We start from the raw sequence: 17,391 nt of genomic DNA, 5'->3' as shown, positions 1-17,391 counted from the left end.
ATGAACCCATAACATGTCTGTAACCCACGTATCCTCAAAGCTCTCCTATTGGGAGTGTCCTATCTTAATACAATGTTATTGATGGTGCTTGAGGGAAACAATTTAATACACACTTAAACAATTAAATACTTACAAGTAAATATGGAAGACACACAACAGACACTCTTCAGTAGGTGCTGGTAAAGTTGCAGATCTCTATATTAACAGGTGCAACCTAGTTTCTCAATCAAGCTCTTTTTGTATATAATCATGTATCTTGGGTCAGCTCTCTGAGGAATGTATTTTTTAAGTTCTTGGACTGAAATGTTTTGAGACAATAAAAGACTCAACAGAGGTGATTTTTTTCTGCAGGAATCTTCTGTTGTTTTCAAGACTCTTCAAGGTTTTGTTGGGAGAGGGTAGTAAAAACAAACCCAATTCCAACCCCTGTAACTTTAGCTAAGCGTGATGCTCTCTGCTGTGATTTACCGTCTCTGGTGTTCAAACCAGTTAGAACACATAAAGGAAAAGCTGAAAATGAGCATCAGATCAGACCGCAGTTTGCCCTCAGTTCACTATGTTATGCTTGGCTTTTCAAGCATGAGCAACTGCTGGCTATCAAATGTCAACATCTGTCTCCTTTGTCCCCATTAAAATGCACATTTTGGGGCTGTTTCCTGTGGTTGGTTGAAATTACATTCTCACTCCGAAATAACCACACTGCTGTTCACTTAAAAGAGAAGAGATACTTGTATTTTTAGGCTTTTTGTTGTGGTTATTTGGTGTAATCCTTAGTTCAAATGACCTTATTCTCACCTGCCTGAACTAAACTGAAGTAAACAGCATGGTGACCTGAGTAAACAGTCCAGAGTTCAAATCAACCACTTCAGCTTTATACAGTGCAAGCACACTCCATATCCTCTTACAATCTGGGCATCTTTTACATTGCTGATGTCATTAACATGGCATTTACCACCTCTGTTGCTCTCATACTCCCCCACACTTCGCGGCAACAGTACTTTGCAAATTTCCACATTGCAGTGGAGACAGAAAACAGCAACACTGATGTTTTGAATTCAGGGTTTGAATTCTTCCAATCTGAAAAGTGTAATATTAGAAATGGCACATCATCTTCAGTGTTTCCACTTGAACTATTTTTGCAATGGGAGTCGACTTGGAAATGTTCTCTCAGTCATGGTCCACAAAGGTTTCAGTCCGTTGATGAGTGTGTGCATGAGCTTCATTTTCCAAATGAATCCAAATATTTCCCTGCCTTTGAATCCTGGACAAAGAAAATTAATTCACTGTCTCTCATGAGGCACTGAAGTTCATGGCAGGTGTGGAGCATCTGTGAGTTACACGGTTGCATCATTATTCAACAATATTTGTATTAGCCATTAACTTGTCAACATGTACTGTAATGCAGAGGTCTGTTGAGCAATGCACAGTCTTTGATTAGCACAACTGTGTTCATTTACTTAAAAAACTGAAACCCAATACTTCTTTTCCACAACATTATTTTAACTCCACTGGCAGCAGCAGTTTTGATATTTAATTACTTAAATATTTGTGAGGGTAGAGCTGCTCTGAAGGCCTAAATAATCATCATGATCGAGCCAAACTTTAGTGGCAGAATCAAATGTAGCTACCATTTCATACATATTTCCGATTTACAGATTGAGGAAGGTCCACTGTTTTTAAGGAAGTAGAATTGCACTTGTAGCAGGCTGAATGATGGATATCAGTCTCTACGCGATATCTCTGACAGAACACAGAAATAGAAACCATAAAAATAGCATACCATAAAAAAAAAAGAAAGTTCTTTTTAAGGTATGTTCTGTTACACTCAAAGCCATCCAGGATATGTGACATTAAAAAGGTAACTGTAAAAAAAAAACAGTGAAAATGTACAAACAAAAATTCAAAGTAACATGTGTAAGCCTTTTTCCCACTGCCCACACTCGCAGACTTTAAGGTGCATTCCTGTTAATTCTGTGAGGGCTTTGGGCTCTCCTAATATCAAATATTCAAGAGCACTTTGAGCCCTTTATGCACACATTCTGTAGTCCTCATTTCTGCCGACTTTGCCTGAGATAATTGCGCACAATTCATAGCATTGTGATGTTAAATATGGGGTTAGCAGAGTAATAGCAGAGTAAAAAACAAAATGGTAAACAGGCACAAAAGGAACCACCACAACTACCTAAAGTTGGGGAAGGCAGTGATCTGGAAAAGGGAAAAAAAACCCAGGAGAATTTAAAAATACACCCTCTATCTGCAGCTCTCCCCTCTCTATCCTAAGCCCCTCCCACCAGACGACCACAGGCCAGTCTTTCCCATGCACTGATTTATGTAATCTTATTTTTACTGTAGAGCTGCACACAGCAGATTCACTCAGACCCTCATTGCTCTGTGCTCTCCCTCTCTACTTATTAGACCAAAAATTAGAAAAGAATTAGCTGCGAGCCACCCCTTGGTTCCACCACCTCTCCACCACTGTGGAATACTTCCCCATGAGGAGAGTGGCAACAGCTCACTAGGCCAACCTTCAGTGAGTGACAATGGCATCTAAATGCCACGCAAACCGCCTCGCGCCAGGTGTCACAGGGGGCTGTTAATCTGTGTAAAGGCAGCAACAGAAAGTTTGCTGATCTAGATGGGATTTGGGTTGTCTGGCTCCCCTGAGCTGGGGTTTGTGCTGGCTGGGTTCGTGTTGCTATGGCCACTGACTGGGTATTCATTTCCAGAGCTGCTGCCGGCTCTCCTCCTGGTAAGGTCATTTGTAGCAACAGGGAATGACGTCACAGCCTGGATTTTCTTAAGCCTGAAAACGGAGGCAAGAGGATGTACAGAAGTCTAGTGTTCTCTCAGTCCACTTAAATTACAGTATACCTAAAATTTGTTGTGGGATTTTTGGCCAGTGACTCCAAAATTAAACTGCCTACCCCACCATAAATGAGGCTATCTTGACAAAAAAACAGTAAATGTATTACCTCTACCTACCTTAAAACTACCTCTAGCCCACACTGTAAAGCAAAAACCTGCAAGATGTTAAAATCAAGCAGGCCTTGACTGTGAAGACAGTAAAAAATCGTAAGCTTAAAAGGCCCAAAAGCCACAAACTCTCCTAATACGTTTAGGTGTTATCAAGGTAAGGTGATATGTTGCAAAGTGTGGTCCCATTCCTATTTATACCATTTCAAGCCCCTGCAGCCTCTTGCACTCAAACACTTACCAGGTGACTTAAATTAAGTCCTTTAGGGTTCAGGGCTTAGGGTTTAGGGGGACATTGCGTTTGGGCCTTTGACTTGTCAAGCAGGCAAAGCACAGGTTGCTGATAACATTAATGTTGCCACTTTTCTATTCAAGTGTCCCAAAACATCAGCCAGTGTGCACAATACCAGGACCCTGAAACAAAGCGGCTAAATAGCATAAGCCATCATTCATTTTATTATGTACTAGTGATTTTTCTACTGTGATGTTTCTAAATGTCTGCTGTGAAAAAAAAGCCTACTGCTTCAGTGAACGTGTGAAAAAAAGTCACCTGAGAGAATATAAAAGTTTAGGAGTCAGACCAAAGTTGAAAATACCTTTCTTTGATAAGTCTAGCCTTATTTCAGTTATTTTTGATGATGTTGATCATGCACTGCTGTCACAGAATAAAGGAATGGGAGCTGTTTTACAACAACTTTGACAAATTCACACATACACAGTCATACTCTCTGCACATAGCCCATCTACATCTAGGCCTAATATATCTGCAGTAACATACATATTGGACTCATCTTGACTTCACAATTTAAAGCCAATACCTATATTCAGCAATGATGCAGGAAGTAGTGTGATCTTTATGTAGTGAGGTGCACAGACCTGCAATTCATATTATATGCATAACTTCTACCTTAAGTGTTTATAACCATACATGAGCCATTTTCTTCATTGCCTATCTTTAACCAAACCTTAGTTGCCACGTCCAGATACTGTAATAGCAAGACTCTTACAAATATTGTCACTGAACATCATTTTGGAGAGCTGTCCAATATTGTTCTTGCCTTGCAATAGGGTTGTTACAATCAAATGCATCAGTATGAAGTCAAATCACCCCTTTCTTTTTTTTTTTTTTTAACTTTTTATTTATCAACATGTAAATAGAACATGAGATCATCATGGGCGGTACAGTTAAAATCAAAGCTTTCTATTACACATACATACTGTACATACATATACATCATAGTCAAATGTCACACTTTTCAAGGCGCATATTCGATCCATTTTTCCCAGCGTTCCATACACTTCTCCAATTGGAGTCTTAAAATAAAAGTAAGTTTCTCCATACAGTAAATTTCATGAATGATCCCGTGCCACTGGATCAATGTTGGAGGATCTACTTGCATCCACCTTCTAGTTATGGCTTTCCTACTGCTAGCCAGAAGAATCTTCAACAAGTATCTGTCCTTATGCAAAACTGTTTTCGGAATTTTGCCGAGATATAAAACAACAAAAGAAAATTCTAAATCCACTCCTACAATTTTATTTATCTCGGTTAATATGTCCCTCCAAAATGGCTGGATTTTCGGACAGGACCAAAAAACATGAACATGGTTAGCCATAGGGGTTCCACATTGTCTCCAACAAAAGCCTCGGCTCTGTGTGCCTGTTCGTAGTGCTGTTATTTTAGGAGTTATAAAAAATCTCACTACATTCTTCCAGCCAAACTCTCGTAGAGATCTCGAGTTTGTAGTGGTTGCTTGTGTCTCACATATTTCTATCCAGGTCTCTTCTGATATTTGTGTTTCTGACTCCTTCTCCCACTTCTGTTTAATGGAAAACGTAGAATGATTTTTAGAAGCTTGGATACTTCCGTATATTCTTGAGACCAACTTTTATTATCTTTCTTTTCATAAGCCTCATGAAATATAGAGATTAAATTGTATTCCTTCTCCTCCTTGATTTGTAATTTTTTAATATAATAGTCTCTGACTTGCAGGTATCTATGGAAGTCCTGCTTCTCCAGTCCAAATGTGGCTGAAATAGACTCATAACTCTGAAATTTACTGTTTGAAATGAGGGAACAAAAGGATGTGATCCTCTCCTAACCCACTGTTTAAAGCCCCCGTCCAATCTAGCAGGTTCAAATTCTGGATCACATGCTATCCAATTCAAGACTCTTGCCTGTTTCTCTATTTGTAACTTCCTCAAAACCTTAAACCATAGTTTGAGAGTGAATACAGTCCATTGATTCAAACTGTTATAATATTTTTCTGCTTGGTTTTTATTTCCTATAATAGATTGAATTGGAATTTTTAACTGTGTAGTTTCCAAGCATTTCCATTTAGATTCACAATTTGGAGAGCACCAGTATACTAAGGGTTTCAACTGTGCAGCATAATAATAATCCTGTAAACATGGTAAAGCTCTCCCTCCCTTCTCTTTTTTTAGCTGCAGAATCTTGAACTGGACCCTAGGTCTTCTACTGCTCCAAATGAACCTCGAGATCCAGACATTCCACTCATCAAATTGTTTTTGGGGCACCTCTAGTGGCAGAGACTGGAAAAGAAAAAGAAGCCGTGGCAACACATTCATTTTAATGATTTCTATTCTATTACTCATGTCCAGTGGGAGGAGTGTCCATCTAGAAATATCAGATTTGATCTCCTTATTAATGGAGCCGTAGTTACTTTCAAAAAGTTTTGACATATCTTTAGTAAGGTTTATTTCTAAATATTTTATTTTGGGCGAGTCCCATTTAAAATTGTATTTCCCTTTAATATCTGGGTGGGGAATATAGTTAAATGTGAGGGTTTGGGTTTTTTGGATATTAAGCTTATATCCAGAGTATAAATTATATTCTTTTAGCAGGGACATCAATTTTGGGATGCTTGAGTCTGGGCTTGTAATAAAAAGCAAAACATCATCCGCAAACATACAAATCTTATGTTCTTCTCCTCTAATCATAGTCCCCTTTATCCCAGAGTCCTCTCTAATCGCTTGAGCAAGGGGTTCAATAAATAATGCGAATAAGGTCGGACTCAGGGACAGCCTTGGCGTGTCCTCTTTCCAAATGAATAGTTTGCGACAGGTGTCCATTAACCCTGATCCTGGCTGTTGGAGAAAAGTATAATGCTCTAATACATTTAATAAAACCATCTTTGAAGCCGAATCTTGCGAGTACCCTGTATAAATATTCCCAACCCACCGAGTCAAATGCCTTTTCAGCATCTAGGCTGACTAAAATTGCACTGATGTTTTCTGATGTAATATGACTCACCACCTGTAGAGTTCTCCTTATATTATCCTGTGTCTGTCTGTTTAATACAAAACCTGCTTGGTCCAAATCTACCAGCTCCGGGACGATGGACTCCAGTCTCCTAGATAGGATTGAAGCAAATAATTTATAGTCTACATTTAAGACTGATATTGGTCTGTATGAGCTGCATTCATTTTTATCTTTCCCTTCTTTCGGGATGATAGAGATAACTGCTTCCTTCCATGATTGGGGGGCTTCTCCTGTTCTCAGTATATGGTTGAAACAGTTAAGCAGAACAGGTGTTATCTGTTGTTTAAATGTTTTATACCACTCAGACGGATAGCCATCCGAACCTGGAGCCTTATTAGCTTTCAATCTCGAAATGGCTTTGTTCAGTTCTTCTGCCGTTATCCCAGCCATAATTTCTTTATTTTGTTGTTCTCCTATAGATGGTAAATCTAGTGAACTTAGAAAAGTCTCTATTGTTGTAATATCTACCATGGTCGGTTGGTTATATAGTTCTTTATAATATAGTTCAAAAGCATGTTGAATGTCCTCTGATTCACTGCAAACTTTTTGTGTCTTGGGGTTTCTAATCTTATAAATCATATTTTTCCCCGTTGTTTTCAATCCTCCAGGAGAGTAGTTTCATTGCCCTATGCCCTGTCTCATAATACTTTTGTTTAGTGAATTTAAGTTGTTTTTCTATTTCTTCAACGATATGCCATTTATATCCTGTTTAATTTTGTTTATTTGAATTAATATTTGTGGATCTCTTCGTTCCATGTGTCTAGTTTCTAATGACTTCATTTCCGCTTGTAGTTCTACAAGTCTTCTGTTTTTCCTTTTACTTAAAAGCTGTGAGGGCAATAATTTTGCCTCGAACAACTGCTGCCCCATAAAATACTTGGAGACACCTCCCATTATCGTTATTTTGTAAATATGTTTTAAATTCCTGTTGAATCTGTTTCTGAACTGTTTTGTCATTTAAAATGCTCGTATTAAGTCTCCAAAGTGTATTTTTCCGTTGCTTAGTTAGGTGCAGGGTTAGGTACACCCCTGAATGATCAGATACATCCCTAATCCCAATTTTACAGTCCCTGACTCTGTGCCAATCTGACTTATACATAAACAGATAATCAATTCGTGAGTATACTGAGTGACATGGGGAATAATAGGTGAATTGTTTTTCTCCTGGATGAGACTCTCTCCACACGTCTATCAGACCCAACTCTGTAAGCATCCTCTGAACTAGGATGGCATTAGGACTTTTCTTTTGGCGCTGATTAGATGTATCTAATTTTGGTTGCAGTTGGACATTAAGATCACCACCACAAATTAGAATTCCTTGTGTTTCCAAAACTATCAATTCAAATAATTTTTGAAGAATATTTTTTGCTCCCAGGGGGCATACACATTAAGTAGAGTTACTTCTTCATTGTCTAATTTACCCTTTACTAAAACGAATCTCCTTCCTTGTCTTTCACTTCTGAAATAAATTCAAAATTTACTGCATTAGGGATCAGTATAGCCACTCCTCCTGCGGGCTGATTTATGAGATGAGTAATAGGTATTTTGAAATCCAAGTTTTTAAATTTTTCATGTTCTGAAGAGGACAAATGAGTCTCTTGCCAAAAACTACCTGCAACTTTTCTCATTTCATTTTAGCAATAATTTTACTCCTTTTGATCGGGTTATGCAGCCCATTGACATTTAGTGTGACTATCTTATATTCCTGATGATGCATGTACTCTTTCAACCTGTGTACACTCGTATAGCATTACCCATGATATCCCGAACAAGGACAGTGAACAAAAAAACAGCAGAACAAAAACCAAAGACTTCCAAGTCCGAAGTTCAAATAAAATCTCAAATTGAGAGGAGATCCTCGTGTCCGTCGGGGGCCTCTCATCAGTATCAGAAGAGATACTGTGCATCGGTGACATTCTTATCGAGTCAGTTTCACCAAAACCGGTATAATGATCCATCTTGTCAAGTACAGTAAATAATAATATGTATTCTCTTTGTAAATTGGCAGAGAGTTGAGAAACACATGAATTATCTTCTCAGGTAACTTTTAGCAAAGAAAAATCTAATTCCTTAATAGGTTGAAAATTAAGTTGTAGGAATATTTTCTTTTTGGGTATAAAAATTCAAAATAAGTGAATTTGAGTAGTAGCCCTCCTTTTGTAAATAAACAAAAATTAAGGGCTCAGAAGCCCAGGTGTCATCATCTTAGGTAGACTATATAGTTCAAATTTAGGTAGATTTAAGTAGAAACAGCAAACTGTAATATTTACCTCTTGAATATAAGGTTTAGCTTAAACAAATCTGGGTAATTATAGTATTACCTCACCTGTTAAATTAACTAAAGATAAATCATCCACTTTACATTGGGGTTAATAACACTTTTCTTTTGAAACCCAGTGTAATTAATGAAAAAAAAAAAAAAAAAAAAGGGGAAGTCCAAACGAAAGTGGTTGGACCCAGATCATCACAGGATGATATTTCAATTAACAGTCACTGGGTTCTACTTCTGTAGAGTCATATGGCTCCAATCACTCCCCCCACAATGTGTGAATATGTTTGTCCTCAGGTGTTTCACTCGCCAGCAGCAGTAGCTCCAGGTGGAGCCCGCTGAAAGCTCCGTAGTCTCTCTCTTATCCGCCCTTGGTCCACTACCTGTCTGCGGCGATCTGCACCTGCCCTCTCCCACCTTGCCAATCTCCGCTGCTTCAGCGCTGCAGGGTCAGGCTCCTTAACGATCTCCATAGGGAATCCTCTCTTCTTCAAGTCTTTAGCCGCCTCTGCTGCGCTCCGTAGGTCTGTGTGCCGCTGTCAAAAACACCTTCAACTTGGCTGGATGTGGCGTTGAAAGCGGATCCCTTTAGCTTTAAGCTCTCTCAATATGCCCACATACGCCTTTCTTTTCTTCAGTATTTCGGGGGGGTAATCTTGATCAAAATAGATCCTTTTCCCCTCGTAACGAACATCTTTCTTTTTCCACGCCGTACGCAGTACTTGTTCTTTCACTCTGAACTCGAGGAAGCAAATCACCAGTGATCTCGGTGGTGCGTCTTGGGGAGGCTTTGGGGCCAGCGCCCGGTGGCAGCGCTGTATTCCGAGGTCCATGTCCGCGACCGGCAGGCCGACTTCTGATTTTATTAGCTTCGTTACAAACTCCGACAGATTGGACCCCTCTGATTCCTCCGGTACTCCGTATATACGGAGATTGTTGCGGCGCGAGCGTGCTTCTAGCTCGGTTAGCTTAGCCTGCAGGGCCTCTTGGTTATCTAGCACCTGGGTGAGAGCCTCCTTCGCTGCCATATTCCAGTCTTCAATATCGGATATGCGCTGCTCGGCCTCGCCCACTCTTGCTATGGTGGCTCGTAGCTCACCTGTAGCTTCTTCGAGTTTTCGGTTGATTTCTCCTCTAAACTCATTCAACTCCTTCTTCATGTCGTTACGAAAGGAAAGTCGAAATTCACTCATTTCACTTTTAACATCCGACCTGAGCGCACGAATCTCGTTATAGATGGCCTGCATGACGGGGTTAGCTTCTTCCTCGTCAGCGCCGCCATTGTTCTCATAGCTTTCCTCGTCGCTGTAGTATTTTCCTTCGACGGTCTCTCCTCTTTCACGTCTTGAACCTTGTTTACCTTTACTCTTTTTTTGCTTATCCCCTTCCATATTAAGTTTCTGGCAGTTTCTTAAAATCTAATGTTCTTCAAAGGGGATAAATCTCCAACCGGTTAAGAGCACGGTGTTTAGGCTGCCATTCGCTTCAGCGTCACCACCGGAAGTCTCCAAATCACCCCTTTCTGATCAACAGTGTGTATTCTTTGCTATCTAAATGACACAGATTGACCCCTACTGACAAACCCCCTCTCTAGCCAATGGGAAAACACAGCCCTGTTTTTTGCACTTTCCTTGTGCATTTTACTGTCTGCTTTCTTTCCTTTTGTTGTCGGTGGTCCACGACTGCCCTAGTTGCCCTGCAGGTGATCCTCTGCTGAGACATGCTCCTTCTCCTTCACTCGCACTCTCGGGTCTTTAATTACTCTATGTAGATGTGTGTGCACACAGTATGTGTGTCAGTACACATTCACAGGAAAAGGTGAAGCCATAAGAGATCACTTTGGGTGGGAGCTGCATGTTGGTGCCTGCAATTCTGAGAAAACTCCACCTGAGGTGTTAATAGGATCCCTCTTTTGTGCAAATCTTAAAACAGTTCGTGTAGAAAAGTTGCATAATATGATTACAACACTAATGAGTCAGAATTTACTTTGACAACTCAAATTTATCAGTATTGTAGATCACACAACCCAACAGTAAACAGTAAAATTAGCTCCACCTCGAACAATGTAACTACAACATTAAAATTCCTTATCCATGCACCAGTACAAGTAAGATTGTTTTTATAGAGAGAATTTTTTTTTCCCCCCCTCAGTCTACAGCTGCAGCGAGAGGCAAAAAAGCCTAATTTCATTTTATAGTTATAGTTTACAAATATATGTAAGACTTGCCATGGTATGAACAGTGGTTACATAAGCTTCAAAACCAGCCATAACTCAGCCCTGAGCAAGAGTGACAGTTCTCTATTGACTAATCAAGGGACTGCAATGTTTCTAGCTCCACCTTTCAGTACCAGATCTGTGTGCAAGGTACCCCAACAGAGGGATGACCAGAAATGGGGACAGTCAGCAATGGTTCCAATCAGTACCATCCACAAAATTTGACAGTGGAAACGGAAAGCATGCGAACTGAACTGAACTGAAGTGTACTGGACTTCTTGGTGGAAATGGGGCTTTAGTTTCTATTGTTAACATCATTGAAGCAGGGAATTTGTGTGTCCACTGCGAAGACTTTCCCTTGTCACTGTTTCCATGATGAGACTGGGTTGCACAATACATACTTGTCTGGGGCACAAAATTCCCAGAGTGGCATAATAAAGGTGATCTGAACCTGATTCTAAATTTTTTAAAAATGTTAGAAAAAAATCATTCCTGCAATTTAAATAAAAAGATCTAAATACTTTTTACACGTCTGACAACAGGTGGCAAGACAACAGACACAAACACTAAACATTATGTTTTATTTTTATAAAGAGAAAAAAACTGCTGCAGAAAACATTGTCACACAAATGTAAAAAATAAAAATAAAACATTATATGGACATGGTTCTCTGAAATACAATGCTGATCAGTTGTGATCATTTGTCTTTTTGTGTCAGTCAACACCATGAGCATGTATGTTGATAGTAAAAAGCATACGTTTTCTTAGAGAAAACCACCCTGACCTTAGGGTGCACTTATTGTCTTTTAAGTCTGACAAACACTGTAGGAGCGCCAATTGGCAACAGTTTTCCCTTAAAACTACAAAGGCAACTTCATTTGGTTTGGATGACACACATGGCCACATGGATGCATAGCAACATCAAAAGTTGAAAGAACTAGCTAACCGTAAAAGGTTTGAAGGGGATCTCTGGCTAGGCAAAACCTTCTTCATTTTTCAATTGCTTTTTGTCTGTTTGCCAGCTGCAAAGTGTTTGAAGTGGCCGAGCCTTGAGAGGAACCATTTACACTGACAATGGTTTGAAGTACTGTAAGGCCACTTTCTTGGCTGTGGAAGCAAAGTTAAATTTTTGAGACACAGCTTCACTGTATACAATAACAGGGCAAATACATTAATGCTAAGCAACTCTGGAAAGACATTACTCATTCTGTGCTATGAGAGAACTGTGAAAGCATTGCTTTAAGGCAGTACCCAAAGCCAACACTCCCAACAGCTCGAGACAGGTAGTTTCTATGGCACTGAAGACAGAATCAACAACACAGTATTTAGATGACAGCTGTTGGCCAAAGATGTGTTTTGTTTTGTTTTTTCTCCCTGGCACATGCTGTCATTAATTCATATAAGTGTCTATAGAAAACAAAATCTTAAACACAACTATAGAAATGGATTTTTGCACCTTTACAAACTTTAATTGCATCTCAGTTAGCTTTTTAACATTGCCACTGCACTGAGTGTTGTTTTTACAGTCAGTGTACTAGCAACTACCAAGGAAAGGAAAACTATATCACTTTTCACCATGCTGGTTTTTTTTTAGAGCAACATACTTAAATTGAATCATTAAATCAAGCTCTCTCTCGAATATGTCTAATGTTTTCTGCAGAAACTCTCACTCTTACATGTCATACACTGTTTGTGTATATCAGCCTGGACCAAAATTCTAAGTCTGTGTGGTTGTGAGGTTGGAATTTATGACTCCTGGCCATCACTCACACACTAAAGTGAATATAATTTGACTTCTTCAAATGTTAAGGTCTTGTTTGTGGCCACACAGCTTTAACTGTACACCCATGGGAAGTGTTGGCTTTCTAATTGGATTATCAGATTGGAAAGATCTCTCTGTGTGGCTTGGGTCACATAAAGTCATACAAATGAACAAAAAAGTTATAATGTGTGGTCAAATTTTAGGCTCAAGGGATGGCAATGTTGGCTCAATCCAACACTTAAGTTCAGCGTAAGATATCCCATCAAACACTGAATGAATTTCCCATGACATTTTCCTTGAGCACCATCATGGGGTAAAGTTTTTGGTTGTTGTCCTGACAACTACTGAATGGACTGCCATGACGTTGCTGCAGGTATGCAAAAGCCCCGAAGGATGAATCCTAACAACTCTGGTGATCTCCTGACATTACATATGATCCCACCAACATGTCATAGTTTCCATTTACCTAGTGACATAACCCAACATTTACTGCATGTAAACCATAGAATATAATATATAATAGACGACGCCACTGTGAGGTCACCCATTGTTTGGTGAACTCCGATTGAGGGGTAAAACTGACTCATACACTGACGCGACAGCTAGCAAACAGCTTTACATGCAAAGTGGTTAAGCCCTTAATTATGCTTAACTTTAGGCCTTAACTTTAAAATGTAAATGGGTGTGTTATACAAAAATTCCCCCCTTGTACAGTTTTCATGAGTGTTGAATTTAGTTTTAAAGACCAAAAGCATTTTTTTGTACCGGGCTGAAAACAAGTTTAGCGTTGGGTGTTTTTAACATGGGGATCTATGAGGATTGCCTGGCTTTGGAACCAGCCTCAAGTGGCCGTTCAAGGTTTTGGCGCTTGCACATTGGCTTCATTTTTTAGCCCCAAAGGCTGCCGCTTGCAACAGACATTCATGACTCCCAGACAATGTATCTACCTTAAGTAACTGCCCAACGTTTAATGTTGTGTAACCAGCAGGTAGAGTAAAACTGTTTAATGGATTATCGTGGAGTTGACTACCAACATTCATGATTCCTTGAAGATAAATTATAATCACTTTGGTGATCCCCTTACCTTCTGGTGGCATCATCAGATCATTGTTTCTATCTGTCCAATATTTCAGTTCTGACCAGTCCACAAAACTAATGACATTCCCATCAGCCTCAGTGCAGTTTGTGTTTAGTGCTAATAACTACCAGAGCAGTGAACTTGAGTTACATGACTTGGACTCAAGTCAGACTCCAGTCATACAATTTATGTCTTTAGACTTAATATGGCAAAATCAAAAAAGGCTTGCAACTTCACTCGGACTTTAACACTAATGATTTGTGACTTCATTTGGACCTGAACCTTTTGACTTAAGAATATTCAATACCTTTTCCCAAACCCAAAGATTTACAAGTATGTTATTTAAAAAGTAGCCCATGGAACATTACATTTCTCTTCATTTCCTGAATTAACTAACGCTATTAATTCCCAGCAAGTCAACACTTAATTCCTCAGTGCCAATCTGTTTAAACAAATTCAACAGCATCTAGTTGCAAGAGAGAACTATAAACATAATGTTACATTACTTGGTGCCAGGAAAATAATGATACCAAAGACAATTTAATTCAGGTACAAAAACTACACAGTGATCCACAAAAAATGAATTACAGTAAAGTGTCTATGGGTTGAAAATTACGTATAGAGATGCAACAACTTTCAACAAATTGCCGAAATACAAATTTTTAAAAAAGCATTCATGATTTGTAGTTTTATCATACTATTACCCTGTCATTAAAATTGCATTGTATTTGTTCAAGAGCACATTATGACTTGTTTAGGACTCAAAACTTTAGTTAAAAAAAAAAAAAAAAAAAGTTTAGTACCTGGGACATAACTTATGACTCGGGCCTTGAGCTCAAAGACTTGAAACTTACTTGTGACTTGCAAAACACTTGGTCCCACCACTGCTAATTAGCAAATGCTATCATGCCAAACTATGGTGATGGACATGGTAAAAATACCTGCTAGACACAAACACGTTAACAGAGTCATTGTGAGCATGTTGCAGACTCTTTGTCTTGTTTTAAGACATCTTTAGACAAAACAACAGTTGTCACTGCTTGTAAAGCAGAATACAGAATCACCATGGTCATAATGCAGTTGACATTACATCACTTGGAAAACCACAGTACATAAATTTGCAACTTTTTCAGGATTACACATGCTTTACTTGTACTGAACCTATGGGGCTACAGCCTCAGGTTCTGATTTTTCAAGGGTCGCCTTAGCTTGCATTGGCTAGATCTGGTTGCTGGATATACAGTGAAACCAGTTAAAAATAATGAAGGGGCTGGCAACTCTAAACATCTGAGTTACTGACTGCATTCTCATTACATCATTGCATCATGTCACTCACATGTCACTCACTCACAAACATTTTAAAAATGTTTAAAGGACCTATACGCAACATTCAGAACATTTAAAATATTCAGAATTTGTGCCTGGATTGCCCTCACATGTTTCTTAAAACGGAGATGGCTGAGCCTTGGACTAGATGGCTAATGGTGCTAACAGCGCGAACAGTGTTAACAGAGGTAACAGTGCTTACAGAGCTAACGGTTTTAACATGGTAAACTAGAGGGTGGCCAATAGGCTTCTGCCACGATGCCGTTCCCCTACTATAGGTCAGGACATCATTATTAGTAAGCGTGGTAGGAGCACAGTGCAGAATGGTGGCAATTAGCGAGCAAATGGGATACACACACGGGGGCTCACATACACTAACATGCACGAGCGGCTGGACCGTCTACCACAACAAAGAACAGATATGCTCTTATTACAGTAACCAAAGAGAGAGTGTGACTCCTTCTCCGCCCAGGACAACTTTACTCCACTATATCTCTACGTAGCAAATAGCTGTTCGCTGCTGTATGAATGCTCTGAATGTTGCATACAGCTCCTTTAAGGCTGAAAGTGAAGACATGGCTATTGCACCGTAGAAGCCATACTTATTCACACATCTGGCAGAGTGTGCACTGAAATATACGTGCACAGACACGTGTGAACACGCACAGAAACATTTCAAAAGGTGTCATGGCATGTGTAAGGAGCTCTGAAGATTAACTGGGGGGCCTTTCCTTCTTGGGCGTTATTTACAACCTTAGTGATCTGCTCCTGTTTTTATAGTGCTAATTACAGACACACACACATAGACACACACACAACTACACACACACACACACACACACACACACACACACACATGCACAAACAGCCTCTGGCAGGTAGATTAGACAACCAAAAAACCCTTACTCAGCATGAAAAGCCTTAATCAGAAGTGCTTCCTCATAAGTCTGGACTCACCACCAATGACGAGCAGTTGAGCTCAAGTCTTTAATTCAGTCACTGCTTTCCTGTTAAAATGTGTCAGACGATCTCAGGTCATTAGGCTTGTCATGAGTGTGCTGGTAAATGCCTATACGGTGTTAACCCCTCCTTGTATTTGTGTTTCACAGTCTTTGGTGGCAGAGTAGTTCTCATTTTTTGGACTGGTGTCCTGTATTACTTTGCTATCATACTTTGTCTGTGTCTGTTCTGAATTAACTCGTTAGCTTGTTTGTGTTTTGTCTCTTCTGTCTCCAACAAATGACGAACAGATTTTGGTATAACATTGGCAGGAAACACACTCAGATTGACCCCACTGATCAGAGGAGACCTGTGCAAACTTTGTCATAAGCCCAGCATTATACGCCCAAGTGAGCTGGATGTAGCACTTTGCTATTTCACAGAAAAGATCTTAGAGGGCCTGTTCACACTGCCGCCATAGTAATTACAGCCATTGCAAGGCCTGACTGTCCAGTATAACATTAGTGACATGAGGTATGAGGGACACAGGATGCCTCGAGGACACCAAATGACTTTGTCTTCTAATTCCAGGACTAATACGACTTGTAAAAGGGCCTGTAAAATGTTGGCTTTTAATAACAGCTTGTGATTAAAGAATAGATACATGCAGATAAATGTGTGTGAGGATTTTAGAAAGCAACAGAGATGATGAGGCAGTTTTTTTGTGTGCGTGTGTAACATCTGTCCATTAATCACATACCTAGAAGACAGGACACAGGATTACTTTCATGCTCAAGCAGTTGTCTCAGTAGAAGCGTTTCTGAGAACCTTGGCAGATTACAGTATATGTACAGATGTTGCAGATAAACTTTATGTCTAAGTGTGTGTTTGTTTGGTTGTAGAGGTGCACGGAACTGAGAATCCACTCACCAGAAGACCCACTGCAGATGCTTGGTTCTGGCAGGAGTGGGCCAGGAAACAACACGTGCTAAGGGTGGGCACCAAGATGAAGACGAATCAACTAGAGGACCCTCGAACCCAGAAAGTTCTACAGGTCAGATCTAAACCTTCAACTTTTTGAGTGACAAGTCATGATCAACTTCCCCACAACTTATTACTTACTGTGACTCAAAGCAAAGTTGTAAAACCGACACAGTACCACACTGGTTGTGTGTCCTATGCCTTTATGGACCCATAACTGACACCAGTCCATTTATGAGCTGAAATACTAAAGTAGTTGGTAGTTATCATAAATCTTACACGCAAAACTATTTTAACTTAACTGTTCTCCTACTATCTTGTTATACAGACACAGCAGCAGAATACTGAAGAAAAACTATTTGCTCCCTAAAAATGGTTTCTTTTTCCCCACTGTTGGATTCCAGCTTATGTTCTGCATGCAGTCTAACAGTAGCTGTGTATGGTGGAGTGCAGTGAGATGTCTCCCTATCAAAAGCAGGCAGTAACAAATGGTCAACAATGTGCTGCGTGGGCAGCATTGTCTGGTACAGTGGTGCCCTCCTCTGGGCACTCTTTCACTCAAACA

The 17,391-nt window shown here is 39.8% G+C and overlaps 1 protein-coding gene across 1 annotated transcript in view; it reads left to right on the top strand.

The window, feature by feature from the left end:
- Window positions 1–17,391, top strand: part of LOC125900229 (insulin-like growth factor-binding protein 2-B) — a 31,715-nt gene that overhangs the window by 2,926 nt on the left and 11,398 nt on the right. Inside the window, exon 2 of the mRNA XM_049595140.1 lies at window positions 16,748–16,899. Coding sequence (XP_049451097.1) covers window positions 16,748–16,899 — 152 coding nt within the window. The remainder of the gene's footprint in view (window positions 1–16,747; window positions 16,900–17,391) is intronic.

This window comes from Epinephelus fuscoguttatus, linkage group LG13 (assembly GCF_011397635.1).
Source record: "Epinephelus fuscoguttatus linkage group LG13, E.fuscoguttatus.final_Chr_v1".
In the NCBI taxonomy this organism is placed as follows: domain Eukaryota; kingdom Metazoa; phylum Chordata; class Actinopteri; order Perciformes; family Serranidae; genus Epinephelus; species Epinephelus fuscoguttatus.
This window is presented reverse-complemented; position numbering and strand designations above follow the sequence as displayed.